This window comes from Aureobasidium melanogenum (assembly GCF_000721775.1).
Source record: "Aureobasidium melanogenum CBS 110374 unplaced genomic scaffold scaffold_2, whole genome shotgun sequence".
Lineage (NCBI taxonomy): Eukaryota > Fungi > Ascomycota > Dothideomycetes > Dothideales > Saccotheciaceae > Aureobasidium > Aureobasidium melanogenum.
The window spans coordinates 1,761,836-1,788,701 of record NW_024470054.1 but is presented as its reverse complement, the minus strand read 5'-3'; the positions used below and the strand labels follow the sequence as shown (position 1 = coordinate 1,788,701).

At 49.1% G+C, this 26,866-nt stretch overlaps 11 protein-coding genes across 11 annotated transcripts; 7 read left to right on the top strand and 4 right to left on the bottom strand.

The window, feature by feature from the left end:
• Position 1: 1 nt before the first annotated feature.
• On the top strand, positions 2-595 carry M437DRAFT_72430 (uncharacterized protein; the record flags this gene model as incomplete). The annotated part of the gene is made up of 1 exon (XM_041025857.1): positions 2-595. The coding sequence occupies one exon, from the start codon at positions 2-4 to the stop codon at positions 593-595; it is 594 nt and encodes a 197-aa protein (XP_040883938.1).
• A 487-nt stretch (positions 596-1,082) lies between these two features.
• Positions 1,083-2,761, top strand: M437DRAFT_81384 (MFS general substrate transporter; the record flags this gene model as incomplete). Its single annotated transcript, XM_041027550.1, has 3 exons — positions 1,083-1,298; positions 1,353-1,663; positions 1,717-2,761. The coding sequence occupies 3 exons, from the start codon at positions 1,083-1,085 to the stop codon at positions 2,759-2,761; spliced, it is 1,572 nt and encodes a 523-aa protein (XP_040883937.1).
• A 313-nt stretch (positions 2,762-3,074) lies between these two features.
• On the bottom strand, positions 3,075-5,247 carry M437DRAFT_38753 (MFS transporter; the record flags this gene model as incomplete). Its single annotated transcript, XM_041019894.1, has 12 exons — positions 3,075-3,231; positions 3,292-3,365; positions 3,477-3,589; positions 3,643-3,675; positions 3,732-3,871; positions 3,929-4,058; positions 4,158-4,219; positions 4,278-4,600; positions 4,657-4,762; positions 4,809-4,999; positions 5,046-5,107; positions 5,160-5,247. 12 exons carry the CDS (start codon positions 5,245-5,247, stop codon positions 3,075-3,077), a joined length of 1,479 nt encoding a protein of 492 aa, XP_040883936.1.
• Positions 5,248-6,714: 1,467 nt separating this feature from the next.
• Positions 6,715-7,610, top strand: M437DRAFT_63077 (uncharacterized protein; the record flags this gene model as incomplete). Its single annotated transcript, XM_041024193.1, has 2 exons — positions 6,715-6,773; positions 7,256-7,610. The coding sequence occupies 2 exons, from the start codon at positions 6,715-6,717 to the stop codon at positions 7,608-7,610; spliced, it is 414 nt and encodes a 137-aa protein (XP_040883935.1).
• Positions 7,611-8,764: 1,154 nt separating this feature from the next.
• M437DRAFT_63076 (uncharacterized protein) lies at positions 8,765-11,249 on the top strand (the record flags this gene model as incomplete). The annotated part of the gene is made up of 3 exons (XM_041024192.1): positions 8,765-9,359; positions 9,457-10,775; positions 10,875-11,249. 3 exons carry the CDS (start codon positions 8,765-8,767, stop codon positions 11,247-11,249), a joined length of 2,289 nt encoding a protein of 762 aa, XP_040883934.1.
• A 1,266-nt stretch (positions 11,250-12,515) lies between these two features.
• M437DRAFT_40134 (uncharacterized protein) lies at positions 12,516-14,028 on the bottom strand (the record flags this gene model as incomplete). The annotated part of the gene is made up of 2 exons (XM_041020130.1): positions 12,516-13,514; positions 13,564-14,028. Coding segments are annotated over 2 exons (1,464 nt in total), but the record flags the coding sequence as incomplete, so codon positions are not given.
• A 1,397-nt stretch (positions 14,029-15,425) lies between these two features.
• Positions 15,426-16,559, top strand: M437DRAFT_63074 (50S ribosomal subunit L30; the record flags this gene model as incomplete). The annotated part of the gene is made up of 3 exons (XM_041024191.1): positions 15,426-15,471; positions 15,519-16,204; positions 16,257-16,559. 3 exons carry the CDS (start codon positions 15,426-15,428, stop codon positions 16,557-16,559), a joined length of 1,035 nt encoding a protein of 344 aa, XP_040883932.1.
• Positions 16,560-17,717: 1,158 nt separating this feature from the next.
• M437DRAFT_63073 (alpha/beta-hydrolase) lies at positions 17,718-19,509 on the top strand (the record flags this gene model as incomplete). The annotated part of the gene is made up of 3 exons (XM_041024190.1): positions 17,718-18,122; positions 18,172-18,545; positions 18,597-19,509. 3 exons carry the CDS (start codon positions 17,718-17,720, stop codon positions 19,507-19,509), a joined length of 1,692 nt encoding a protein of 563 aa, XP_040883931.1.
• A 472-nt stretch (positions 19,510-19,981) lies between these two features.
• Positions 19,982-21,171, bottom strand: M437DRAFT_40222 (transaldolase; the record flags this gene model as incomplete). Its single annotated transcript, XM_041020154.1, has 4 exons — positions 19,982-20,387; positions 20,462-20,934; positions 20,994-21,037; positions 21,096-21,171. 4 exons carry the CDS (start codon positions 21,169-21,171, stop codon positions 19,982-19,984), a joined length of 999 nt encoding a protein of 332 aa, XP_040883930.1.
• Positions 21,172-21,700: 529 nt separating this feature from the next.
• Positions 21,701-23,816, bottom strand: M437DRAFT_39910 (uncharacterized protein; the record flags this gene model as incomplete). The annotated part of the gene is made up of 2 exons (XM_041020097.1): positions 21,701-23,562; positions 23,612-23,816. 2 exons carry the CDS (start codon positions 23,814-23,816, stop codon positions 21,701-21,703), a joined length of 2,067 nt encoding a protein of 688 aa, XP_040883929.1.
• A 342-nt stretch (positions 23,817-24,158) lies between these two features.
• On the top strand, positions 24,159-26,813 carry M437DRAFT_81377 (uncharacterized protein; the record flags this gene model as incomplete). Its single annotated transcript, XM_041027549.1, has 2 exons — positions 24,159-24,167; positions 24,225-26,813. 2 exons carry the CDS (start codon positions 24,159-24,161, stop codon positions 26,811-26,813), a joined length of 2,598 nt encoding a protein of 865 aa, XP_040883928.1.
• Between the last annotated feature and the right edge of the window lie 53 nt (positions 26,814-26,866).

The following is a 26,866-nucleotide window of genomic DNA, read 5'->3' as shown; positions in this document are numbered from 1 at the left end:
CATGTCCGACACCATCGAAATCCCCATTCGCACTGGCACTGCCTTCACCTTGAACAAGGGACAACGCTTGACCGTCATTGACCCCAAAGGCGTACAAGTCTCTGATCTGGTTGCCTTCAACCGTCATGATCCGGACGAAGTCATCAGCAACGGCAGAACACTTGACTACGCAAGTCGAATCTACCTAACTACCGGCGACCCGCTGTATTCGAATCGCAGCAATGTCATGCTCAAAATTGTCGCGGACAACTCTCCTGGAAAGCACGATTTTCTATTGACGCCATGCTCTAAAGACACCTTCCGCATCATCTATGGCGACAAGGAACCACACCAAGGATGCTTCGGCAACATCGCTGGAGCCATCGAGCCATACGGCATCTCATCCGATCGTATACCTTGCGCGTTCAATTGTTTCATGAATGTCACTGTCGACTCGAATTCGGGTGAGCTCAAAGTGTTGCCTCCGATTACAAAGCCGGGTGACAGCATCGAATTCGTGGCAGAGATGGACTTGATCATTGCCTTAACCGCTTGTTCCGCCCTGCAGTCGAATGGCGGCTCGTTCAAGCCGATCCAATACAAAATCAGCGACTGAGCACGACGCTTGAGGCACGGCCCGGGGAGGAATGTACGATCGTTTATGGCAGGTGTCTTGTGTACTCTATTTTGTGGCACCCCATGGGCTGGTCGTGTTTTGGAATGGAAGATCTCATCTTGAATTTGGAAGGAGATCTGGGGGGCGGAGATTTCTAAACGTCATATATCCCCTACAAGGTTATAAGGCTTACGCTTATTGCCAACGGTCAACGCTTGAATCTAATCAAAGAACCATTCAGGGTTTCGTAAATCGTACTCCGTCACCAGACTTCTCTGTCTCTGCTATAATGTTTGGGTGCGTACGACGGCCATGACGTCTCGACTCATGCCTTTATGTCTCAGATGAAGATATCGGCTCGACGCCGGATGGCAAGCCACGATCCAAATTGGCAGCAAAGGGTAGTGTTAACAGGCTATCGCTGTCGAGTTTGGTTGTTCGACTTTTCATATTCGACTTTCCTTCAATAACAATTAGAGTGTCGCCTATGTCTTCACTCAGTTCGCCTGCGCCTTCGGGTACGCGGGAAAGTACCGACAATCTCCTCGAACAACATGGATGCCACCTCGAGGATGGAAACACAGTATGTTGGAATGAAGACAGCAAAGATCACCCTAGGAATTGGGGTCCGGTCGCAAAATGCTACACAACCTTCATGATTGCTTGGGTTGAGCTGTTCATGACTGGTATCAGTTCGGCAGGAGTGAGTTTTATCCTTTTCCCTTAGTCTGGTATAGCCCGTCCTGACCAATAACAGACTGCAGCATCCGAATCTGCTCGGATGGAGTACGGTATGAGTAGAACTCTTGCGGTCTTTGCCTTCGTTACCATGTATCTGCTTGGCCAAACTCTTGGAGGCATAGTTTGCGCCCCCATTTCTGAGACCTTTGGTCGTCGCACACTATACATCGCATCCTGCGCTGTATTCTGTGCCTTCTCAGTAGTCACAGCAGCTCCACCCTCTCAAATCGCGGTTTACTTCGGTCGCTTCATCCAAGGTATCGCTGCTGCCGTTCCTGCCTGTGTAGCATATGGCAGTCTTGAAGACATGTGGGGTGCTCAGATAAGGTGAGTAGACTTTATGTCTTTGTACCTACCTTATACTAACAATGTTTCAACAGAATCTGGGTTGTATACTGGTACACCGTCTCCGGCTTCATCGGCCTCGTCTTGGGTCCCATCTACTCATCGTACATCACTCATTACTATGGCTGGCGAGCGGTGTTCTACATCGCGGCTGTGGCAGCTGGAGTGTCCACCATCCTGTCCTTCTTCATCAAGGAGACCAAAGCTGAACAGCTTCTGCAGAAGAAGGTCGACGTTATTCAATCAGAGGCGGGCCGCAAGGACTTGCATGGGCCTGCTTCTGAAGGATTTTCATTCCAATCCTTCGTCAGAGACTCTCTCTTCCGCCCTCTCAAGTTCCTCGTCTCGGAACCCATTGTCTTCTTCTGTTCTGCACTCTGCGCCATTGCGTTTGGATTGATCTATGGTTTGACAGAAGGTCTGACTGTGGCGTACACCAACCCACCATTCAGCAACACATTCTCTCAGACCTCATCGTCATTATCATTCATCGCCATTCTCATCGGTATCCTTCTAGATGTTCTACCACGCTTCTACGACGACTACCTTTTCAAAAAGTACCGCAAAGAGAAACGCCGTCTCTTGCCAGAAACCAAGATCACATCTTTTGCTCTCGCATGTCCTGCCCTTGCCATCGGCCTCTGGCTCTTCGCTTGGACAATCCCACCAATAGTCACCGATGTTAATTGGGTCGTCTCTATGATTGGTCTGGCCTTTGTAGGCTTTGCTACTGCTGATCTCAGTTATGTGCTTTTCGGCTATTGCACCGATACCTATGGACCCATGGCTGCTTCTGCTGTCTCTTCGCTCAGCACCTGCCGTACTATTGCAGCTGCAGTATTCCCTCTGTTTGCCTATCAGATGTTTTCAGGCCTAGGAGCTAATGTTGCTGCCTCTATCCTAGCTGCTGTGGCGACTGTCTTTGCCTTCACGCCTATCTTATTCCTCAAGTATGGACAAAGCTTGAGGAGGAAGAGCAAGGTTGCTGCAGCAGATGAGGATTGCTTGGTTGAGGAGAACAAGCATATGGAAGATGAGTCGAGTGAGAGCGAGAAGGAGAAGAAACCCGAGGAAGTTTGATGCATTCTTTGATGCGAGGATGCTTGTGTTGAAGATGTTATGGGTCATGACTTGTCATATTTATTCTTAATTTGCATGCAGGAAGGCGTTATGGTGGTCATTTACAAGGATAGACTCGTTACTGTAAAAGTATCAGCATGGTTTGATGTATGAAAATTAAATTTTGCATTCTACAACAAGGATGGTCTCACTCTGCTAGAACATCTGCTGCAAGGTACTTGGGACAGGATTGTGCATTTTGGTCCTGAAAACTTATACGAAACAGAGCTAGCAGGTGAACTTCATGTATTAGTCTTCATAAATGCATCTCGACTCAAACCTTCGTGTTAGCAGACACATCCTCCACATGCTCCGACACAATCTTTTCCTCCGCAATAGTCTCTTCCACAGCAATTTCCCTTTCCGTCAACGTTACGACCTTGTCGCCAAACGCAGCAGCAATTTCTTCCAAAGTCTTGCGTCTGGTTTCACTGTATCATCATCGATGTCAGTCCAAGAGTTGTGTTGGAATAAATTGGCCGGAGACTTACGGGAAATAGAGGTAAGCGATGATGAAGAAAAAGAGGGAGCAGCCTACAAAAACGTAGTAGTAGTTTTCTTTGATCTAGATGGGAGGGGTGGTCAGCGGTTTACTGCACATACACTTGATGCTACCTTTGCTTGATGTAAAGGGGTTTGTTGATCCGAAAACGGGAAGGACGAGTCTCAGACTTACGTGAGAGAAAGCACTAGGTCCTGCCTCAGTAATACCAACATTGACGATAAAGTGCGATGCTGCCGCCAATCCCATGACGCGGCTTCGAAGTGCTATGGGTAGGACTTCGGCTCCTATTCGCGATATCAGCTCAATCTTCTCTGATCAGATGTTTGGTGTTGCTCACCATAAAGCCATGTTGTGCTATTGAGCATGCCATCTGCAAAAATTCACTTTTAGTATTCTCGTCTCACGTTGTACACGAGGTAAACCTACAGTAGATTACCACAAACAGATAAATGCCTAGAATGGCGAACCCTTTGCCGACTTGATTATCTGTGTTTTGGAATTTGCGTTGCATGACTGCAGCGTAGATTTCTACGATGACTATACCCGCTAGACCAGTAAGAATCATCCTGAGATTTGTGTTAGTATAACTTTTTGTCGTGTTTGAGAGATGGTTACGTATTTACTTTCGACGGCCCCATTGATCGGTCAGGAAGGTAGTTGTGATGGCGTTTGAGAGGAACGCCACAGTGCCATATACACCTGCCAGAGCTAAGATCTGCTTCTGTCCAATGCCGAGGGATTTGTAGAGGATTGCTATGTTCAGTCAGAATCTTTTGCTCTAGAGTAGAAGTTTTCTTTCTCACTTTGGTAATACTGCTTCGTGTCAGTCTAGTCACAAGTAAAACGAGAAACCACAACATACCTGAATGACATTCACGCCCGTCAGACTAGTCATTGTCTGCACAGCAATAGACCTGCAATCAAAGAGTCAGTTTCAGGCCCGCAACTCAATGCAATCGACAAGACACTCACACAAGAGCTCTATGCCTAAACAGCCGAAAAATCTCCTTATAACTCTTCACTTCCCTCTCAACCTCATATTCAATCTGCGCTCTCATCAATGCAAACTCTTGACCCGCAGCCTGACTGCTCAAATCCTTGCGTATCTTCAAAAACTCTCTTCTCGCATCGTCGACTTTGCCGATACGTAAGAGTTGGCGAGGGGAATCGGGCATAAAGGTTGCAAGACCGCAGAAGAGGATTACTCCCCAGGGTATCTGGATACCGAGGGGTAGGCGCCATTGTGTGGGGCCGTAGGAGGCGTAACTGCAGGCGAAGCCGACCCAGTTGGACATCTGTATGGAGTGTTTAGAAGGTGGGCAAAGGGCTGGGAGCAGGAAAATGTGCGTACCATGGTGCCAAAAGCGATACCGCAGCCAGAGATACCTCCAATGAGGCCTCTGTGCTGTGGTGAAGAGATCTCAGAAAGGTAGATAGGGACTGTACCGACGAGACCGCTGATACACGTTAGCAGATACAAGATGCGTGTTTGGCTATATCTACCCGACAGCATAGCCGGCCAACACGCGGCCAGCAAGGAACATTCCTATATTCACACTTGCAGTCTGTATGACGGTTCCAATAGTCACAACCACGCAAAGAGCTTGCATGAATCTGAGACGACCAAGTCGATCTCCTATAGCAGTCTGAGTCAGAGCGCCTAGAGCTTCTCCTGCAATGTAGACAGCAACAACCTAGAGCTATCAGCATGATCCTGCGACACATGAAATGGAGGCTTACAGCTCCGGTAAGGCCTTTAGACGGATGGTCCATGTAATCGATCCAGCTTTGATGTGCAATTGCTGTATCCAAAATAAGACGTGCCAATATGATCAGAATCTGTGGTCAACTTACTCGTCGTCGCAATTCCCGTATCAAAGCCGAATAGGAATGTACCGATCGCAGCGAACAACGCTATTCCAAAGGTATACCATATTCCCATGTTGATTGATTGGTTGAGCGACAGACTAGATGGGGAAGTGAGTTGAGCAGGTCGCAAAGAGATCGTAAATGGAGCAAGCACAATATGCTTTCAAAACTGTCAGCTCGTGACCTTTTGCATCCTTGAAGATCATTTCGCTCTCTTTGGTTTGTGTAAAGATCCCCGCACTGCATGGGGAGACCATCTGTGGGGTTGAAGGATGGGTGTCGGGAAGAATTCCGCTCGGTGCAATGTAAACCGAAGGATGAGGGCGAAGAAGGAAGTGATCAGCATTAACATATGTACAGTCTCCTATCAAATTCATCGACAAAAAAGTGCTCGCCAACTCCAGAAAATATACCCTCGTCATCAAAGGCATCGACCTGACTCCCAAGGACAAATAAAATAGTGCTTGCTGTTCTCCACCATTAAGTCTGATGTTGCCTACGTTATGAGTTCACATACTCATGTCTTGACGAGGACGGCCTCTCCTCCTCACAGCGGGCTCAAGTGCCTTGGTAGTTCTTCTTCGCACACTTATTGAGCCAACCATGGTTGATCGTTTCAACCATAGAGAATCTTCATACTGCAATATTGCCATACACCAGCTTCGAGGTGATCAATGGCCAACCCAAGACCCCTGTGACGGCTGCACCGTACCTACAAAGAGTCAGTATGCAAAAGAAGCACTGTCGACGGTTTCGGTCCGTGTACTGACCATACGACGGTCCATCCAACCCTTTTCGCCAACATGGTCTGGGTTGCTGGACTGAAGGTACTGTTGAGGAAGCTTTGAGCTTCAGGTCTCTGGAAGGTAGCTCTGATGCTGCGAAGGTTGCGGAGAGCGAGTGTTGGACGCATGATTGTGTGTGTTTGAGGGAAAGTTTGGAAAGATGATCGAATTGAGATGTGGATTCCTCGAGTGGTTTGTGATGAATAGTTTGGAAGATGAGGGATATAAGAGAGATGATTGAGAAGTGAATGAGATAGCAGAGGAGGTAGTGGAAGAATACTTATCAGAGGTCGAGTTTATGTTTATATGTAGGCGACCATTCTCGCCTGTTTCACTTTGAAGTGTTGTTACAACAGAAGATACTTACCGATCTCTTCCGCTTGCTTGGGCAAGTCCCGATAGACTGCAAATATTGCACAACTACTGTCAAAGCCCGAGGGTTTTGGTCATGAGGCCTCATCCAAAACGATAACAAATCTGTACAAGGCAAGCCGAAATTCTGCCGTTCCGGGATTTGAAGCAGACGACGAAGACGAGAAGAAAGTGCCCGAGACGTTCTTGTTTCATGGCATGAGCGTGACCATAGGCGCCCTGAGAATGCCTTAGGCACGTTCCAAACTCTGATATGATCGGAATGAAGTGCTTCGATGGAAAAGCCCGATTCGAAGGACCATGTCCAAACACCGAGTGGCGAGGTTGAGAAGTCGAGTCTGTCCGTCTTTGCGACCCAGAACTGTGCTTGACACCATACAACAATGTGCCAGATGGTACAAGCAGCAATCAACAAGATTGAGCTTGATGTTTTCGGTTTTCGGTGCGTTAATGGTTTGAACAGAGACTTGACAAGGAGGCACTGCCAAGACACCGGGCTCAGCCTTCGTGCTGTTCCTTCTTAGCAGACAACATCCAATTGTTTTGCTCCTTTCCACTGCTGAACCAAGTCGACCGGAATCCGCATGGTCAATGTTATGATGTCCTATCATGTCGTTGTGTCGATCCTCCCGTGTTGATGCATGAGTGCCAGATGGTGATACCAGCAGGCGCCCTTGGCACCACCTCATCTGAAGGACTACTTCTCTGTTTGCGGCATTGCCAATTGCTTGGACATAAGCGCCAATGGACTGGTGCTCAAATTTTACCCAAACGGAAACCTTGAGGACTACATCCGAGACAACCCGCCACCATCTGGAATCAAAGAGTGGATTGGTTTCTCCAGATCCTCGACGCTTTGATTGCATGTCACAACAAAAAAATTCTTGTCTTTGATATCGCGCTGAGGAACTTGATGCTTGACAGCGATTTGAACCTCAAACTCATCGACTTTGCAAACAGTTCTTGTCTTGAAATTGACGAGGACACCGAGCTCGTAGATGAAGATGGTTATACCGCCGAGATCGATCTACTACATGTCTCCTATGTGATCTATTCCATTTCTCGCTGGGAAAAGTTTGAGAACGACCACATCATGTCGATGGACAAATGGCCTGCTGCAGATTCCCTGCCATCGACTTCCAATCTACCACTCGGCGATATCATTACAAAAGCATGGTCTCGTCAATTCAACAACCTTGACGAACTTAAGCTTGCTATAAAATCTGCGGCTCCGAAGATTGCAACAACCGCACATGATAAATGCAGCAGCATTCTTTGAAAGCCTGTCTTGATTGTCGTCGCCCTGGCCTATGCAATATTGTTAGCATCTCGGCTTTGACTACGAAGTTGAGTATATGCTTTTTTCTATAAGCTAGGCAGTACAGCTTAGTTGTGCTGGATGTCTGGTACTTGTATCCTAGATGATCTTGCAATTGCTGTCATGTAGAAGGGCTTTATAGCTGCTTCTCATCGTCCTCTCCAGACGATTATTAATCGTGTTTTACACTTGATCGTGCGTGGAGCAGGACTGTCCAGGAATAAAAAGCTGGTAAGAGCAGAGGTCCAGATGGTGTGGACAGGACAAAACAAAACGCAAAACATACAGCAGCAGGGATTCCCACGTGGTCACCCACCGTAGTACTAATCTGCCGTTCAACTGCTTATGTATGGCAGAGCGGACGGGATGCCCAGTTTTCAGCTGACTGTGGCCGTATGTGCTTGAACGTGGGATCCATTACAATAGATAGCCTGGATGATCGAGATTCCCAGTCGTAATATACTGCACGGTGCCTCAAGCATCCAATTGGCCTCTCGATTGTTGTTTACCCCGGATATTGATGTACTGCTGTACTGTCAGTAGCTTGAACAGAAGTTGAGATGTTCCTGTTTCGGCCCGAACTGCCGCAAAGTCGACCTCGGTTCCCTTAGATTGCGCCTCCTCGACACCGCCTTCTCTGATCCTCCATCAACAAGAACCAAACAGTGCTCCGCCACTATAACATGACTGCAGCATTTTGGACCTTTCCATCAAGATGTTCGTGGCTGACTGTAGCGCACATTTCGTTGTAGACTCAGCCTCGAGAACTGACGTGACGTGGTTTCCTGAATGCTTGAGCAGTCCAAGCCTCAAACCAAGTTCGCGCTAGAAATCCTTTGGAAGGGTTGTTCGCATACTCAAAAGCGTAAGCGTTTGCGGATCACCTGTCGCTTTCCCTCTTTTCTTGAACACAGCCACTTCCTCTCCATTCGTACCTGAAGCCAAAGACGCCTGAGATTTTCAGGCACACTTTCTCAAATCCTTGAGTCTGCCTGAATCTGAGGAAGGTGGGGTTCGTGGATGATTGACAATCATATATAAATAGAGACGCTTCGCAGTCCCGGAACCTGCATCTCGTAACAAATCAGTATCATTGAGCAACAAACGTACCAACCATGCGACGACTTTCAAGAGCCTTCTCCCGAACCAAAAACACCGATGAGGAGAAAGAAGCAGAAGCAACCACGACCAATCCCGTCAAGAGTGCATCACCGCCTCCCCCAACTTATGAGGAAGCTGAAAAACAACAATACAATGTCGAGCAACCTTCAGATGCAGTAGATCCAGACTTACCAAGCCCTGAGAATACAATCGCACATCTCAAACTACTCGAATGTTTCTATCGGTTCAAGCAGAAGATCGCCAGTACGGATGGTCTCTTTGGCATATCCTCCGACATAATCCCAGAGAACGATCAAACCACCACACCACCAAAAGATGCTACTCACAATGATCAGACCACACCAAAAACTGCTCCTCACAATGATAAAACCAGCGAGATCTTGACTCTGCTTGCAGAAAAGAGATGGCAAGTCTATGTCTCTCGGGCAGTAGACCGTTTCGCAAAGTGGAGGTATACTCTGGAACCTGATGTTGAGTACTATACTTTCAAGCATGCTTTGGGGGGTTTTGGAAGGGAGCTTACTGAAAGAGTTGATCCTGTGAAGGCTAAGCCTTTGTCCTTTGATGAGACTAATTTACCGCCTATTGGTAAGTTGCTTAATTGCCCTTCCTGTGTGCTGACACCGTGCAAATAGTCAGCACATGGGGAGGACACCGCAAGGCATACATACTGACCTTCAAACAGATGTCTTAATGGTATGGCATTCGTACATGTTGAATCCGATGATCTATCTAGACGACTGCGCACGTCAAGGCCGAATGCGTCTGTGGCACACTCCGTTCCCATTGCAACTAGTGGCCAACCACATCAACGACCAGGAGTATCACTTCTCAACAGCAAAAGAAACAATGGTCCGCTTCAAAGAACGGTTTCATCTCGACTGGGAGAACTTGGACGGTTCAGACGAAACAAGCATAAAGTGCCACAATTGCGGTGCTCAGAATCCTGTTCCCTGGACTACTTATGGACTTATACCTAACGGACCAGAGGAATTCCCCAGATGGGCAGCTGAGAACCAGACTATCAACCTCAAATCCGTCGAAAGCAAAATTAGTGCCTGTCAAGGCTTCGCCGACAAAGCCTTCACCCTAGGTTGTCTAAAATGCCACTCCAAAATCACACACGACTCTCTCTGTGTAGCAAAACTCCACGCAGACATAACCCTCATTCTGACAGAAAAAGCCGTGTTGCCAGGAAACATCGTGTACAAAAGTCATGGCCTGTCTTCAGCGGATGGTAAATCCATGTTCTGGTCTGAGTGGGAAGACATCATGTTCCCAAGCAAAATGATGTTTTGGGGCATGGGAGAACAACTTCTCAAACTTAGGGGCAAGGATATGCGTATGGCCAGTGTACGCGAAGTCATCGAAGAGTGTCTGTCCGACAGAGAGATGGTCAAATATGCGAAATCCAGCCGTCAGCGCTCACGTATATCAAGAGGAGAGGCTCTAGCTCTCCGTCGCATGATGTCGCGATACTGGAACAACTGCTCAAGTTTCGGCATCGATCTTGTTGGTGCGGTAATTCGCCAGGGCTCTTTTGTCGACAAGATGCACGATATAGATTGGTTGCACTCGCCAGCGCTTTCGAACACTATACCTCGCTTGATACGCAAATACTCGAGGTTTATCGCTATCATTGCTAAACACAACAGATTCGCCGTGCCGACTTTGGATGTGGATTTAGCGTGGCATACACACCAACTGACTCCTGTACGCTACATGCACTACACCATTGCCAAAGCCAAGACCTTCATCGACCATGACGACAAAGTAGCAGAAGCAAAACTCACAGACGCGTTTGCAGAAACCAGCAAGGTGTATCAGAAACTATATGGCGAGCCGTATTCAGAATGCACTTGCTGGTACTGTGAAGCAGTGCGAGAGTCACACACATCAACTGCATCACGCCTGTTTCGAAGCAACAACGCCACTGCTTCCGAGCAATTACATTCAGTGCCCTCTGACCCGAAGAGATCCATCCACATATCCACACACAATGCCGTGCGCCCCACAGGCGACTAAGCCTACGACGAAGATATAACAAGACGCATCGGCGAGCTCGAGAAAGCATACGCAAAAGCCTGTAAACGAGCAGACAAGGAAGGAAATCCACGGCCCAAGAGAGACGACTATTATTACTCTGAAGCGTATGGGCATCCAGTGTTTATACCCATGTATGCGCCATACTACGGTGCCTTGCCGTATACACCAGTCATCTATCCTGTTAATCCAGGGTGTATGGCGCTAGGAGTTGGCGCGGTGGGCAACTGCTGCTCAGGCACTTGTGGTGCAGCGGCGGCTGCAGGAGGTTCTTGTTCGGGTGCTGCAGCTGGTAGCACTATCGGTGTTGGTTGTACTTCCTCGAGCGGTGGGTGTGGCGGAGGAGGAAGCAATTGTGGAGGAGGCGGTGGTGGCGCTGGGTGTGGTGGAGGAGGCGGTGGTGGCGGATGTGGAGGAGGTGGTGGTGGATGTTAGACGGTCTTTTAAGCAATTTTACGCCCTCGGTGTTTATGAGATGGTCTATTGGCGAGCAAGTATCATGAAGTTATGACAGTTTCCATCTCCCGTCAACATATAATCATGTTATAAGCTACGAGAATACATAGATACATACTAGATCAGAAGTGTAGCCTTGAATATACTCGAGGAAGATGGTTGTGATCCAATATAAAACCTGATCGAAGCCCCTTACTAAACCTTTCATAGTACTTATAAGTAAGGATACATCGTTACCAAGAAGCCTATTTGATTCCTTGCCATAGAAAAGATAAAGAGGGGTTTCTACTAGGATCGTATCCATGACAAGATTCTCATGATTTACTCTTCATCGAAAGCTCGGGAGCCATGCATTGTTTGCCTCTAGCTCGGGGCTCAGATTTCTTGCCTGTGCTGATGTGAAATCTGTTAGAGGGGCAGTAAATGCAAAAATAGATATGGCGAATAATCTCACCAATCAAAATCACGCACTTGAACGCACAGAAAATGATGCATTGCGAAGAGCGGTCCATGGAGACGTCGTATTGGTTTTTACAAATATATACTGTAATGTATCGTGTTTCCCTTGCGTCATGCAAGGGGCTGTTCTTCTCCCTATGGGTATACAAAACAACAAACCGACTTGGCGAAAAATTAATCAAAGGACCCGGGCATCTCTGGCTGCAGCGACTTATCGACTGGTGCCTCATTGTCTTTCTCAGTTTCGCTCTCAGTCGTAGTAGCTTGGTTAGCCTTTTCCGGTTGTTCTATAGAGGAGTGATTCTCCGGCTGTTCTATAGAGTGATTCTCTTCTTGCACGACTGGTGCAGGTGGGCTTGTTTCAATGGCCAGACCAACAGCATCCTGTGAGCCATATTCCTGCGCGACAGCCGTTGTCTGCGAGTGCGCATGATCTCGGTCTTTCGCTGTCTTCTCCTGACTGGGCTCAGGACTAGGCGGACCTGTCGGTGTGTTGGCAGTGTTGTCCACCTCGCTTTGTGCATCTGCAAAGTCTCTTGTGTCGGAACTCTCAGAAGTCTGCAGAGAGGTTGTGCTGTCTTCGCTGGCGTTCACAACCAATCTGCTGTTATTACGGCTCGGAGGACGAGGCTCGCCCAGTTTCGGGACTTCCAATGCCTTGGAGCCAACGCTCTCGATTGAATCTCTCGAGAATCTCGGGATGCTTGACTCGGTACTGTTTCTGCGCAAAGGCCTTGCATCGCCACGGCGTTGAGTACCTGTAGGACTCGGCTCTCTTGCAAGTGCTGGAACCACGCCACCTCCAAGCCTGGCCCAGAACATTTTTTCTCTCAGACGCACACACTCTTCCCAGGCAGCTTTCATATCTTCTTCGGTAGATGCTCTCCAGAGTCCATCGCGGACCATTCTTAGGAAACCAAGGAAATCGCCTGTTGCTCTGACTCGACCTAAGCAAAATTCACACAAGGGATATCGCTGAGCAGTCTCGTCCTCGCTGGTACGGAATCTATGGCGTCGAGCGTGAGCTTCTGTTCGGCGAGATTCACCGCAAAGAGCGCATGGGTAAGCGTTTCCATAGAAGCGCGATTGTGGTATGAAGGGCTCCACGACCAGAGTTCCACCAGTGACAGCTGCAATAACTGTCCGTCGGGCTAGCCACGAAAGACCTGGAGCAAGGTCAAGACGTAATGTGGGTTCCACATCCTCGACGAGGCATCTCTTGTAGAACTTGTTGTCTTTGAGCGGCGGCATCGATGACTGGAATGAAGTATTTTGAGGTGATGCAGCAGCGCCAGAACTGAATGAACCGGGAATCTGCGGCGAGGATGAGGCGGCAGAAGCGACAAACATACTCGAGCTGATGCCTGATGAGTTGCGAGAATGAGAAGGAGCAGCCGCTCGCGCAGACTTGAGGAGATCTGCAAAATCGACATAAGCAACGACGTCGTTGCGCATAATAGGGACAATGAGATGCGAGAATCGAAGAGGTTGATCTGGAAGAACGTCGCTGAAATTTGTAGCGTTCGGAGAGAAGGGAAGCGAATCGAACATGGTGCTCATCTTGGACGAATCTACGCCTGGCGTTGAAGGGGCTGTCGAAGAACGAGGTATAGTGTCTGTCTCATCGCGATCTCTGTCCTCGGTCATCTTTTCCATGACACTCTTCAAATCTTGCAATTGTTCCTGTTGTGAGGCCAGAAGAAGTTCAGTGTCGTTGAGTTGAGTCCGTAATTGTGCGTTCTTTCGTTCGGTAGCTTCGGCGTCCTTGCGCGCAGCAGCTACCATCTGATATAGGTCAGCAGATGTAGCTTGCAGACTCTTGTTTCTTGCTTACAGTATTAGCCTCCTCGAACAAAGCACTGGTAAGATTCTCAAGCTCGACTTCCATCTCTTTCCTGCCCTTTTCAGCAATATCTCTTTGCTTTTGCGATTCTGTCAGCTCTTGTCTGAGACTGTCGACCTCGGTCTTGTTGACAAGAGCACCACTCGAGACCAGAGACTCATGTCTTTGTGTTTCTTGTTCTAGTTGTGCTATGCGCTGCCTTGCAGCCTCGAGCTCATGGCGAGTGTGTTGTAGCGAATCGTCCAGATTTGTTTGGTAGTTGATTGCGTTGATGAGTTTTGTGCTAAGCATAGCAACTTCATTACTAAGGTCGGGATGCTGATTCTGGGAGTCTTCTGCGGGACTGGCGCGCTGTGGGTTTGGACTGGGTGTTCGTGGATCGGGAATAGTATTCAAATAATCGGAGTCGTTGTCGAAGTTGGAGCGACCGCGAGGGGAGGTGGAGAAAGACTTCATAGTAGACAGATGTGAGGCAGATTTGGCCTTGGTCAGAGTGGGAGAGTCGGATCTGGTCGTCTTGGGAGAAGGAGTTACTGAACGGCCATGGTTCGAAGTAGGGGTGGCCAGCCCGCCAGCCATGAGAAAGCCGTATCTGAGAGTCACAGTGTTAGCATAGTCATAGAGTGGCTACCAGAAGATTACTCACTCAGCCATGCTGCCTGGACGTGGGTAGAACGCGTAGTGGGTGAATTACAACAATGGTAACGGATGCGACAAAGAAGATGTCATGCATGCAGTGGATTACTCGTGGTCCATCGAGGAAAAGGCTAAGGATGTTGGTCAATCAAGTGGTACATTGTGGAAGGTGCGTTGCAGAAAGACAAGAAGGAGCGCATCGCAGCTCCAATTGCATGTCCAAGTCGGGTCCCTGGAAATCACACATGACGATGACCGCACAGCTGCCACCAGACAAGCCCACTCCGCTGCATTGGCCCTCAACGGTCCGGACCTTTTACTCCATCATCATCATCATCCTCCTGCTAACACACATACGGTTCAAAGTTCGTATGCTCATACGGTTCCAGGTTGGAAGGACTACACATTCTACTTGTCTCTAAACAGAAAACGAGTTGGCTACGGGTGTATCTGATTTCACTGGACAATGGGTCATGATTAAGATTGCACCTTGAGCGAAGCGGGAAGGACTTCAACCTGTTCGGTCGGTTGCTACGGCATGTCAACCAAATCATCTTGATACCGCATGGTCTGTTCCTGTTTTGTTCTCTTCACAAATCAGACCATTTAGGATGCGTCTGCTTGGCTCCGTACAAGAGCTTCCTGTTGGTGGGAGAAGGCAGTGGACTGCCATGGTGGATCCACAAGTCAGGGTGCTATTACCAGCAGGAAGTTGCAAAACTCTCAACATACAGTATACTCTCTTCATGTCGGTATGAGCAGTCAATGTAAGTTCAGGGAAGAGTGCACGCTTGCATAGGATGTGGCCACGAGCTGGACCAGTCGACAAGCCATTCACAAATGAATGACTCTCAAGACTCCTGACTTGACCACAGAAACATCACGTATGCGAATATAGATATTGCAAAAAACTATCTAGCTGAGGCTCGGATTATATTCTGAAAGCCGCGGCTAGCGAAAAAGTCTTGCGATTTCAATCTACGCGTTTATAAATGGTCAATATGCGGTTGTGGAATCGAGGCAATTGATGATAAGGAACGCGTGAGAGAAGAAAGAAGAGCAATGAGACGAGACAGACTTTTAAAGCGCAGAAGCAGCGGAAGGCCCGTGCGGCTTGCCAGTGCCAAGCACAACTTCTCGAAAAGTTGCAGCAGCGACGGCGCATTCGAGATACAGAGCCCAGGTCGTGTGTGTCTATATTTCCACTGCTATTCACCATGAACTCGGGCCAGAGAACCGCCAGGCGGCTGGTCGCATCATCGAGTAAGCCTAGTCGCATACGATTGTTGGCCACTCTAACTCATTTGCAGCCCGCACGACACAAGAATCCGTCTGCAACTCTTGCCTCGCCCGGATATCTCAACACCGCTCAGCATCCACCGCCGCAGCTGTCGCCCCTGAGGTCTCGACCTCGTCGCAAGTCTCACAGAATGCATCTGCCGCCCCAGCCGTCCGACCAGCATATCAGCTTCGCACTGGCGTAGTACTATCACGACCTCCTGTTTTGACTCGCTCTCTTCATCCTTTCGAAAAAGCCTTCTTCCTTTACCAAAAACGCCTGAACGAACGTCTGGCTCTCCCTTTCACACGCTACTTCTACTATAAGAAGGGAACCCCGGGAGAGCGCGAATGGAAGCGCAAGATCGCGCTGAGGAAGACTCCTGCTCGTGATGTTGGTGTCTACAATGCATACAGCGAGTCTGGTTGGAACGATGAAGTTCTGGTCAACGACAAGACAAGCGAGCCCGAATCACAGGTCGAGGCTTTGATCAGAGATGCTGAGGGTACCGATGGCGAGGCAGGAGCAAAGAGAGAGACTAGCCAGGACATTGTTGTGCAACGGCCATTGCCTAGAGTCACAGAGCAGGATCAAAAGGGCGACCAAACCAGCTTGAACAGACTGCTTGACAGAACCCTGTACTTGCTGGTCAAGAACAAGAATGGTATTTGGAGATTCCCCGAGGACGAAATCAAGGGTCCCGAGGGTCTGGACCAGGTCAGTTGGACACGAGGACACAGAAAAGTTATTCAACTACTGACAACTCCAGGCTGCCGAGCGTATTATCGTACAAGCAGGAGGTATCAACATGAACACATGGGTCGTTGGAAACGCACCCATTGGCCACTACTCTGGAAACTTCAAGAAGACCATCACCAACAGCGAAAAGAAGGTCGAGGAGATCGGCGAGCGCACCTTCTTCATGAAGGCTCGCATCATGGCTGGCCAGGCCAACCTCAAGGCCAACACATACGGCGACAAGGAGTTCAAGTGGCTCTCGAGCGAAGAGATTCAGAAGATCGTCACTCCCAAGTACTGGAGCGCTATCGCCAATATGCTCACAGGAAGATAGACTCGAGACGAAAACCACGTTTGTATCAACTTTGTACATTATTCAATCAAGGCAGACTCGCCATAGGACATCATGTTCGTTCTTATCACCTCTACGCCTATCGTCTATATGAACAGAGCTCGCCATAAGACGTTCCTTATCATCTTGACGAGCTCTGCCTATCGTCTATATGAACACAACTTGCCTATCATCCATTCGAACAGAACTCTCCCTATCATCCTTACCGAAAAGAACTTTACCTCTTATCTATACTAACAGAACTCTGCCTATCATCTGTGCCTCTAGCCAGCGACTCCGTTCCTCGAAGCGAACAATGAATATGACGAAGAAGCTATCGAATAGTGCATTAGACCAACATGCGGCCGCGGCACTTGCAATACCTTCTGCCTATCTGATATATGCCTCATGCTAGACCTGCTTCATTTTACTCCGCTCTTTATGGTACCATATTACTACCTCGGGAAAGTGATCAGATGTTGTTTTGATTGTCCTTGATATATGTGCATAGGACGGTAAAAAATCAGGCGGCTCCTCTCCAGACCGCATCGGCAAGATCGCGATGTCCGTCGGCTCTACGATGCCGTGTTGAAATGAAGCCATGGACAAAGGCATGGGCCGAGAGTGTCAAGTAGTCGGGTTGGCTTGGTTAGGACTGCAAGGTAGGGCAGTGCAGGACTCGGCCGAGGAGCTCCACTTCAACATGTTCTTTAGTGCACGCCTTTTGCTGACTCGAGATGCCCGACGTCACGATGGCCGGATGTTAGAGTTCCCATCCGAAAAGATGGCGGGTCGTGGATTGTTGTCGGCTAAGATGCTGCAGATCTTGCCATGTTCCTGGTCTAGCAAACCATGCTCCCCAGACACACGTCGCCTTTTCAGGTTAGGCGTGTATAGATGATGGACCCCGCTCTCCACATCTCCACCCTCGCGCCCCGCTTCATCGCCTGGATTTTCCTGACCATGAACCTCAATGTCGCATTTTCAAGCTGCACGGCGCAGTGTCTTGTGAGAAATCGGACGTGCATCCAGTCGCTGACCTTCTCAATGCGACCTTCGGCATAATGTCTCGGTAGGTGGCAAGGGCATGGTGATCGTATAAAGAGAGGGCTATGCCCAGAGTAGGTACCTTCGTAGCAAGCACTGTCTATCCAGCTCAACATGCATTCTTCTTGGTCATTGCTCTCACTGGCGGTCTCTGCCGTCTCGGCCGCTCCCTCTCTGTTGCGTAGAGCACCCGCCAATGCACCTACTGTCAACTTGAAGAACGGTTCATACTATGGCGTTCACAACAGTCAATACAACCAGGACTTCTTCCTTGGTATCCCATTCGCACAACCACCTCTCGAGCAGCTCCGCTTCGCCAATCCCGAGACATTGAACTCGACCTGGGCTGGAGCTCTGCCTGCTACCAACTATGCGTTTGAGTGTGTGGGTTATGGAGGCGATCAGATCGGCTATCAACAATCCGAAGACTGTCTGTACCTCAACGTTGTCAGACCCTCCGGCTACGAGAACACAAGCCTGCCAATGGTTGTTTGGATCCACGGTGGAGGTTTCTACATGGTAGGTCTATATCTTTCTTCGATACATGACTATTCTGACTATCATACAGGGTGGTGCAGTCGACAGAAGATACAACTTGACATTCCTCGTCGAAAACTCTGTCAAGATTGGCAAGCCCATCATGGCTGCTAGCGTTGCTTACAGACTGGGTCCCTTTGGTTTCCTCAATGGTGATGAAGTTGCTGGTGCTGGTCAGACCAACATTGGCCTCAAGGATCAACGCAAGGCTTTGCAATGGCTGCAAGAGAACGGTGCCGCTTTCGGTGCTGACACAAGCAAGGTCACCATCATGGGAGAGTCTGCTGGTGCTGCCTCTGTCGGTTTCCACTTGACTGCATTCAACGGCCGTGACGACAAGCTGTTCCGTGCTGCTATCATGGAGTCTGGCAACGCTATCTCCTACAACGCTCTAAATGGTTCAGAGTAAGTCCAACCACCAAGTTTCTGTTGTCCATCAGACTAAACAGTCTTCAGCACCTACCAACCAAAGTACGCTGCTCTTACCAAGGCAGCTGGTTGTGGAAACACCACCAACACTCTGGACTGCCTACGTGCCCTGCCTTTCACCGTCCTCAACAATATTCTAAACACCACTGCCTTCAACAGCGGCTGGAACCCTGCTCTGGACGGTGACTTCATCGCCCGTTACGGTAGCGAACAACTCGCCGATGGATCCTTCGTCCACGTCCCCATCATCAACGGCGCCAACAGCGACGAAGGCGTCTCCTTCAGCCCCCTCGGTATCAACTCAACCGGCGACCTCGAGATGTATCTGAACACAACCAGCAAAACACAATACGCCCTTACTCCCGATCTCGTTCAGAAACTCCTTGCCGTCTACACATCAGGCCAACCCGACTACCTCATCCCATCCACCCAAGAACTAGGCCAGAACGTCAGCACCCTCGGTCCTCAATACGGCCCTTACTACCGCGCCTCAGCCGCCTACTTCGGCGACGAAGTCTTCATCGCCAACCGCCGCAAGACCTGCGAAACCTGGGCCGCTGCCAACGTGTCCGCCTACTCCTACCGCTTCAACGCCATCCCCACTGGCAGCGAATTCGTCGCCCACTTCCAAGAAGTCGCTTTCGTGTTTAACAATTTGAACGGGTTGGGCTACGCAATCGATCCTTTTGCAAACAAGTCTGCTGCATTTACCGAGCTTTCGGACTTTATGAGCAAGAGTTGGGTTACTTTTGTGCATGATTTGGATCCTAATGGTTATGCTGGCAAGAACTCGAGTTTGCCTACTTGGCCTGCTTATAGTGTGGGCCAACCGATGAATATGGTGTTTGATGCTAATGTTACGAGTCATACTGAGCCTGATACATGGAGAGCCGAGGGTATCAAGTTGATTACTGACAACAATATCCAGTATCACAGATAGAGGGGTAAACCTCACGAAATCTTGTGGTCTTGTATGTAACGAAAAGCTTTCTTAAGAATACGATATGATGTTTCTCTTTTCTTGCTTTGATTTCCATCACACGCGAAAGTTGTTTTTCTTGTGCTGTGGATCTTTTTCCGTCAAACGTTACTGCTATCTCTCGCCCGTATTGTCGAAAAGACTAAATCACAGTACTTCTGCTGTTTCGACTACGACAATACTTTCCAGAACCAATACGTAAGATAGCCAATAGAGACATCTCAAGAGGAACCTTGTGCTCATGCAACAACAACCAATTTCTAGAAAAAAAAAGCATTTCTTGCCATATTCTGGTAATTGGCGTATCAACCCTATCACTTTCAACGCACTCAAAGAGAAAAATCTTCTGTCCACATCTCTCATCATGACAACGAAAAAACAAGAAACTCATCTTTCGATGGTTTCATTTCCCATACAAGTAACAATACATCAGTCACTTGACGTACTTTCTAACCAACTCCTCAGTAGCATCCTGACAATCCGCAAAGATGTTGATGGCATCCACTAATTTCTTTTCCGCAGCTCCCTTCTTCAACCTTGTGTATCTGATCCTGTAACTCTCTTCCTTGCTCACAGCTTCCAATAACTCTTTATCATGCTTGTCTTCATTCTCGACTACTTCGTCGAAGAATAGAGGAGTAGAGGAAGAAGGGGCAGGAGTAGAGGCTAGAGCAGCGAGCAAGGGAGGTGAAATAGTAATGTGGTGTGCACCACTAACTTTTAGACATTCCTCGACGGAAGTCAATGAGGCGGGCATAACGAGGGTTTTGCTGTTGAGGCGCGAGTACAACAGTTGACAAGAGCGGGTAAGCGCAAAGCCTTTGTCGGTATCCACATGTCTGTTTCCCCGTCAGTATCTCCCTCAAGGACATCAAAAAAAAAAAAAGGACAGAGGTAAGAAGACAAAACTCACCCGGGAATAAAATGCACAGGCAACTCATTCACATAAGGCGCAATATACGAACACCCCGCAAGATGTGCAACAACAGCCTGCTCCATCGAAAACAACGTCGTCGCTAGTGTCACAATGCCCTGCTCTTCAAGCACCTTACACGCCTGAATGCCCTCCCACGTGCTCGGAATCTTGATACAAACCCTCTCACTCTCCAACTGCGGCGCCACAATCTTGTAAATGGCAATAATGCGGCGTGCATTAGCGATGGTGGCAGCAGAAGAGTAAGCATGGTAAGGGTTTGTTTGAATCAACGCTCGACCAGTCAGGTAAGGAATCATTCTTGCAGAGAGGTTTACGGCCAGGACTTCAGAGGCGAATTGTTCAAAGGTGGCTTCGGAGGCATAGTCGGGGTAGAGTTGTTTGGCTTGTTGGATAGATGCAATGACGAGAGGTTCGTTTTTTGGTTTTTGGAGTTCGATGTTGACGATGGCCTGTTCGGTGTTTGTTAGTATTGTGGTCTACTTCTCGCATCGGATACATTTCAATTTACCTGGTTCGATGTGCAATCGACAAAAGGTCCCAATGCTTGGGCGACTGTGGAAAGCGAATAAGTACAAGAATATTGTCGTGTATGGCTCGATACGAAGCATACCTTCCACATCCAAAGTGTCACAATCGATAGCACTACGCAAGCGAAGCTCAGAAAGCAATGTCTTTTGGTTCTCCATATCTTTGCACTCTTGCCGCTAAGAACAGTTTGAACAATATGATCCTGAAAGGTCAGAGGCTCAGGTCATCTTTTTTAAACCCCTTGGAACTCACTATGCTATGCAGCGGAACATTACTAAATCGGGCAGAACCGACTGGGGATCTTTCGGCTAAAGTCGCCAGACCTTCCTGGATACATCAACGAGGCAGCTTTGCCGGTCGAACCAAACTTTATCTCGAGAAGTTACCCAAGTCTGGAGGAAACATTGCCGAGTGCTCTTAAACCTTACTCTCAGGCTCCACAACTTCAAGTGCTGATGAAAATCGTCTTCACACGCGACCACACGTAATGGACTAGGTCAATCATCCATTAGAGCATTTCTGAGAGCAACACGTTACACAAATGCGTGGGCCTGATCTAATGTGGATTAGCCAAATTCTGGCCATAATTGAATTGACCAGATGCCCAACGAAGGTCGAGGCGACAAGCGTACTATCCACATATACTTCAAGTAATCCCTGACAACCTGCATCTCTCATAGAAGCAGATCATGCTCGATAGATGCGCACTTTCTGCTTGATCTTCTTACGACAAACCGGACAGTTGGCAGGTTTACGTGGCCTCGTTCTGTCATGTTCCATGACAGGTGAATGCTGTGAACTGCACCACTGGCACATCACTAAATGCCCACAAGGAAGACAAGCAGTATCAGCGGTTTGTGTGTAGCAGATCTTGCAGTCCAATTTAAGAGTCATGTCGGCATCTTCCTTGGGTTCAGGGCGTCCAGAATCTTCAGCGTCGAGACCGCCTCTAGCACGGTCTTCGTCATCTGATGATTCGCTCTCCTCTTCCCAGTTACCTCTGAAGGGAGCATACGCATCACGAAGGCGACGCCAGACGTCGAGATGGTTACCACTCTCAGACTCTCGGATAGCCGCAGCCGTTCCGTTTTGTTCCATTCGAGCAATGATGGAGCTTCTCTGAGGCTCAGGAGTATTACGCAAGAGTCTTTCCAATGTAGACATCTGCTGAGGTGGAGCTGAGGTTGGCGCTTGCTCAGATGTAACAGTTTCTGCCTGCGTTCCTGCCGACGAATCCGGTAGTTCGACATTCGAGGGGCTGAAAGCAAGCGTAGCATTATTGTTCGATGTGGGCTCACGAATGTTCTGCACCCAGTCTTGCTGTCTAAGCATAGAGTAGTATTCGTTGAGTCGATCCTCGTAGACAGTGTCGGCAGCTGGGTTCGATTCTTCGTTGTCATCGTTGTTAGCAAAGAGCGGCCCAGTGGCAAGTTGCTCATGCTCCAAGACTTGTCGCAAAGTTCTCTCATCTTGTCTAACTTCTTCGGCGACTCTGAATCGTTCATATGCACGAGTAAACATGCCACCAATAGGACTTTCATATTCGGCACCCTGAGTCTCCATATCCTCACGAGTTCCGAACAGGCGAGCATAGTTCTCGGCTGTGCGCTGTTCACGCCGAAGTTGAGAGACCTGCTCCCTGTGTTCAGTCAGATCAAGCTCCGCGCCTTCGAGTATTTCGGAAGTCTCAGTATGACTGGCTTGAGCCAATTGAAATTCCACTGCTGCTTGATCACGGAATCTTTGAGCCTGTTCGAGTTGTCGTTGGGCTTCATCAAAGCGTTGCTGAACGCTAGTCAATTCAGGATCGCGATAGACGGAACCAACAACCGGAGCCCGTGTCTCGCGATTGGCAGCATTGGACGTAGGTGACGACGGCGGCGGATCTCTGACGGACATGGCATCGAGGGATCTTCCTAGTTCCGAGAGTCGATTGGTAGTGTCTGAATGATCCGGTACAGGCTCGCCGAGATCTCTGAGACCGGAGATGACCCGCTCAATGCCATTACGCATCCTGAGGAGTTCGCGTCTAAGAGCGGCGATCCTGCGGGCTTGATATTCGGGGTTTCTTGGAGGAGCGGCTCTCATGACCTGACCTGCAACGCGATGACTGGTACGACTGTCGTTCGAGTTGAAGGTATAAGGTGCATGTACGAGTGTAGGAGGTTGTTCTTGTTCCGTGCTTCGACTGGTATTCTGCTCTTCCTCTTCGGCTTCTTCGAACATCTGGTCAAGGGCATCGTCCAAAGAAGGACCTTCCGGGGTATTGTTTGTCGCGATTTCGACGTGTTGACGTTGATCAGCGTCACTTCGTTCTTGACCAGCTCTGAGCTCATCCAAGGTTCTCGGAAGGCGACCAGGAGAGACATCCCTGAAGCGTTCACCCAAGACAGCAACTCTTTCCTCGGCACCATCAGGACGAGTGACGGTCCGGTAGCCATTGTAAAATTGATACCATCGTTCTAGAAAGTCGGATTGTTCGGGTATCTGTGGAATGCGGGTCTGGGTGGGTAGTAGATTTGTTTGAGCTACTCTGTTTCTCCAGAACTCTGAATGAAGTTAGCAAGGAGAAATTCAGAGTGGGTATTGGGATAGTACGAGAGCATGGCCAACAGTAGCGGTCCCAACGAGCACCTCTAGCAACGAAACCGACACCGTCAACATAGGTCGAGTAACTTGACTGATGTGGTCGTTCATCAGCACAAGCACAGCAGTTGGGGATCGAAGACAGGCGACATGAGGTGGGCAATTTATGGTCACAGTACTCGGGCAAACGAGGAAGGTCGGCCGTCAAAGTGCCCATGGTGGCGGCCGTGGAGATGTAAGCAGCCGAGCAGAGGGGGACGGAGGGAGAGAGCTGAGATCAGAGGGCAATGAGAGGCTAAAGAAGCATAGAAAGATAGACGAGGCAAAAGAAGATAGACAGTGTATTATGCAACCAAAGCAATCGGTATGCGATTAGCCGACCTCGGGCGTAACTTCCGCGTAGACGAGCAATTGAAATACGTCAGAGCGTCCATCAGCGAAGAGCGAAATGTGGGGAGAGTTGCACCAAGGGGCTTTGGTGTTTCAGATTTCACATGCAAACAAAGCCCGAGTTACCTACCAAGACCAGAATGTCCTGACGGCCTACCGGAGCCCTTCGATGGATTTTGTGAGCATTCGACTATGGCTTCTGCATGCTACCCAAGTACTGACGTATATCGTCTAGTGGACCAAACTCATCAGCGGCGTGAGCAACAACAAGTCTGCCACGTCCGCCGCGTCCAGTCCGCAACAACGCCTGCAACGCTTCCGTCGAGCATACAATCCCATCCTACAGCTATGTGGCCGTCCACAAACCCTAGCATCTCACGCCCCCGCCCTCGATCAACTCTATTCCTCCCTGCAGACCATCAACGCATTGCTCGCTGACGAGAGCCGATCCCCTGCTCCTCACCTCTGTCTCAACTTTACCCAGTCCTCGCAAATCTACAGCGTCGTCGCCCGCGCTGCCTCGACCTCTCGCGATCCTCGTCTCGTACGCCAGACTGTTCTCTTGTTCAGCTTGCTGCTCGAGAGCGAGGATGAAGACTTCGTCGCTTCCCCGACCTTTGCCAAATCCTTCATGCGCTTTGCCCTGCGCCTTATAGACTCCAACTCGGCTGGCTATGGCGAAGACATTGAGGCTGATGTCGTCGAGCTCCTGTTTGCTGTCGTCGCAAAAATCCGTGTACAACCTAATATTCTCTCCGTCTGGTTCTCCTCTTCAGCACACAAGGACGATTCGCAAAAGGCTTCAGACCAATTTGCCGGCCAAACACAAAAGGATGACTTCCCCTTATGCTATCTTCTGATCGATCGTATCCACCATGATGGGCGTATCGGCGATTTCGCTCGTACCGGTCTACTATATATCTTCGAGGCCGTCTCCAATTCTACACATCTCGAAGATTGGATCATCGAAAGCGACCTGCCTACCTTGATGGCCTCCGGTCTTGGTGCCTTGTACAGTCAATTAAGCCGAGAGTTGTCTATTCTGCATGACCACGACCGCCTACCTATGATCCTCGCTCTTTCAGATTACATCGATGCTCAGCAGGTATCGTCAACCGAGAACATCTTCTCGCCAACACATGCTACCCATATGGCCACTTTCCTATCTCACCTTGCTTTCTGGCAAGACGTCTTGGAACACTGCAAGTCTGAAAGTGTCAAGACTACCCTGCTAGATCATTTCCGAGTCCTCTTTTTGCAACAGCTTCTCTATCCCTCGCTGCTCCAGTCTTCTGACACAGATGGCGGTTCATCTGTCGCTGTCCTCACTTATCTTTCCAATATTTTCGAGTCGCTAGACCATCCCGATCTAACACGAATGGTACTGCAGTACCTCTTGGCTATTCCTGAAACCAAACAATCAGAACCTGTCTCACCTACTGTCCAAAGGAGGCAGAGTACCCTCATGTTGCTGACACAATCTGGCAACGACGAAGACAAACTTGAACCCACACTCTTTAGTCTGGTCGACCTTGTACTCAATGGAATCAGGTCGCACAATCCACAGACAGTCGTCGCCGCTCTGAAACTCTCGTCAATCATGCTAACAAGGCATCGCTCGTATACAACCCTCACTTTACTGCAATCAAAGTCAACTTTGGAGCCTGGAGAGAAGAGGACTGTCCAGGCTCTATGCATGGAGACGGACATCCTCGTTCAAATCGCTACAGGACTTGGTGGTGAAATTGACGTTGATGAGGCGTACGCCACCGCCTGTCAAGATATCACCGTCCCAATGGAAGTCCAACTGACAAATAGAACCCTGGAAGAGTCCTCGGTGCTGAAGATTTCGCCGCACGACGCTTACATTCAATCAATCCTTGCGGTTTTCGGATCCTTCTTCTCCAATAGCGTAGACGTCAACCTTTCCTTGACCGAGGCGACAATCTGTCTGGCGTCATGTGCTGGCATTGGCCTTGACGGCTGGCTTGCTGTGCCCAGGGCAGACTATCAAACAGCAACATCCGAACCAGAGTTTGACACAACTAGTCTGGACGAGGAAGAAGCTGCAAATCTCCGTCTGCTGCACACCATGTACTCTCAGCAGCGCCGCGATGGTTCTCAAGATCCACAGCTGCCTTCAATCTTGCGTGCTCTGAGTCGCCAGGTCGAAAATATTCGCTCTGACATCCCGATGATTAATCATTTGGTCGAGAAACGTATCGCAATCCTGGGTGGGGCTGGTCGTGAAGACTTGCTTACTCAGCCTAAGACTTCTGCTGCTTCCAATAGAAAATCGACCGAGTCTTCGCGACCTAGCGATCGTCAGATACAACGCGTCCAGGAAGGATCAAGACAGAGATCATCCTCGCGTGAGTCCAGTGGCCCTGGGTCGTCAACACCTGTGCGGGCCAGAGACAGTTCTTTATCAGGAGTACCACCAAGATCCAGCTCTCTCCCGCAAGCGTCCCGCGAACAACAAAATTCGATATTCAGACCGCCACCTCCAGAATCTCCCGAAGAAGATAACTTGCCAGCTGAAAATTTGTCAGTTCAGAATGAGTCCAAGCAGAACGAAGCGCAGGCATTGAGAGGAAGACTCCAATTTGTTGCTGTCGAATCTTCAGACAGCAATACAGTTTTTGAGTACGTACCAAATACTGTGGCTCATATCCAGTCAGAAGGCGATGGTGATAAAGAAACCAGAGAAGCCACTTTGAGCCATGTCGTGACGAACATAGTCATCCTGCAACACTTTGTTGTAGAACTAGCTGCAGTGATGAGGACCCGGGCAATTGTTTTTGAGGAGGTTGCATTCACTTGACGGGGACAGCCACTTAGAGGTGCAAGTTGTCACACTTTTGATCACTAGAATCT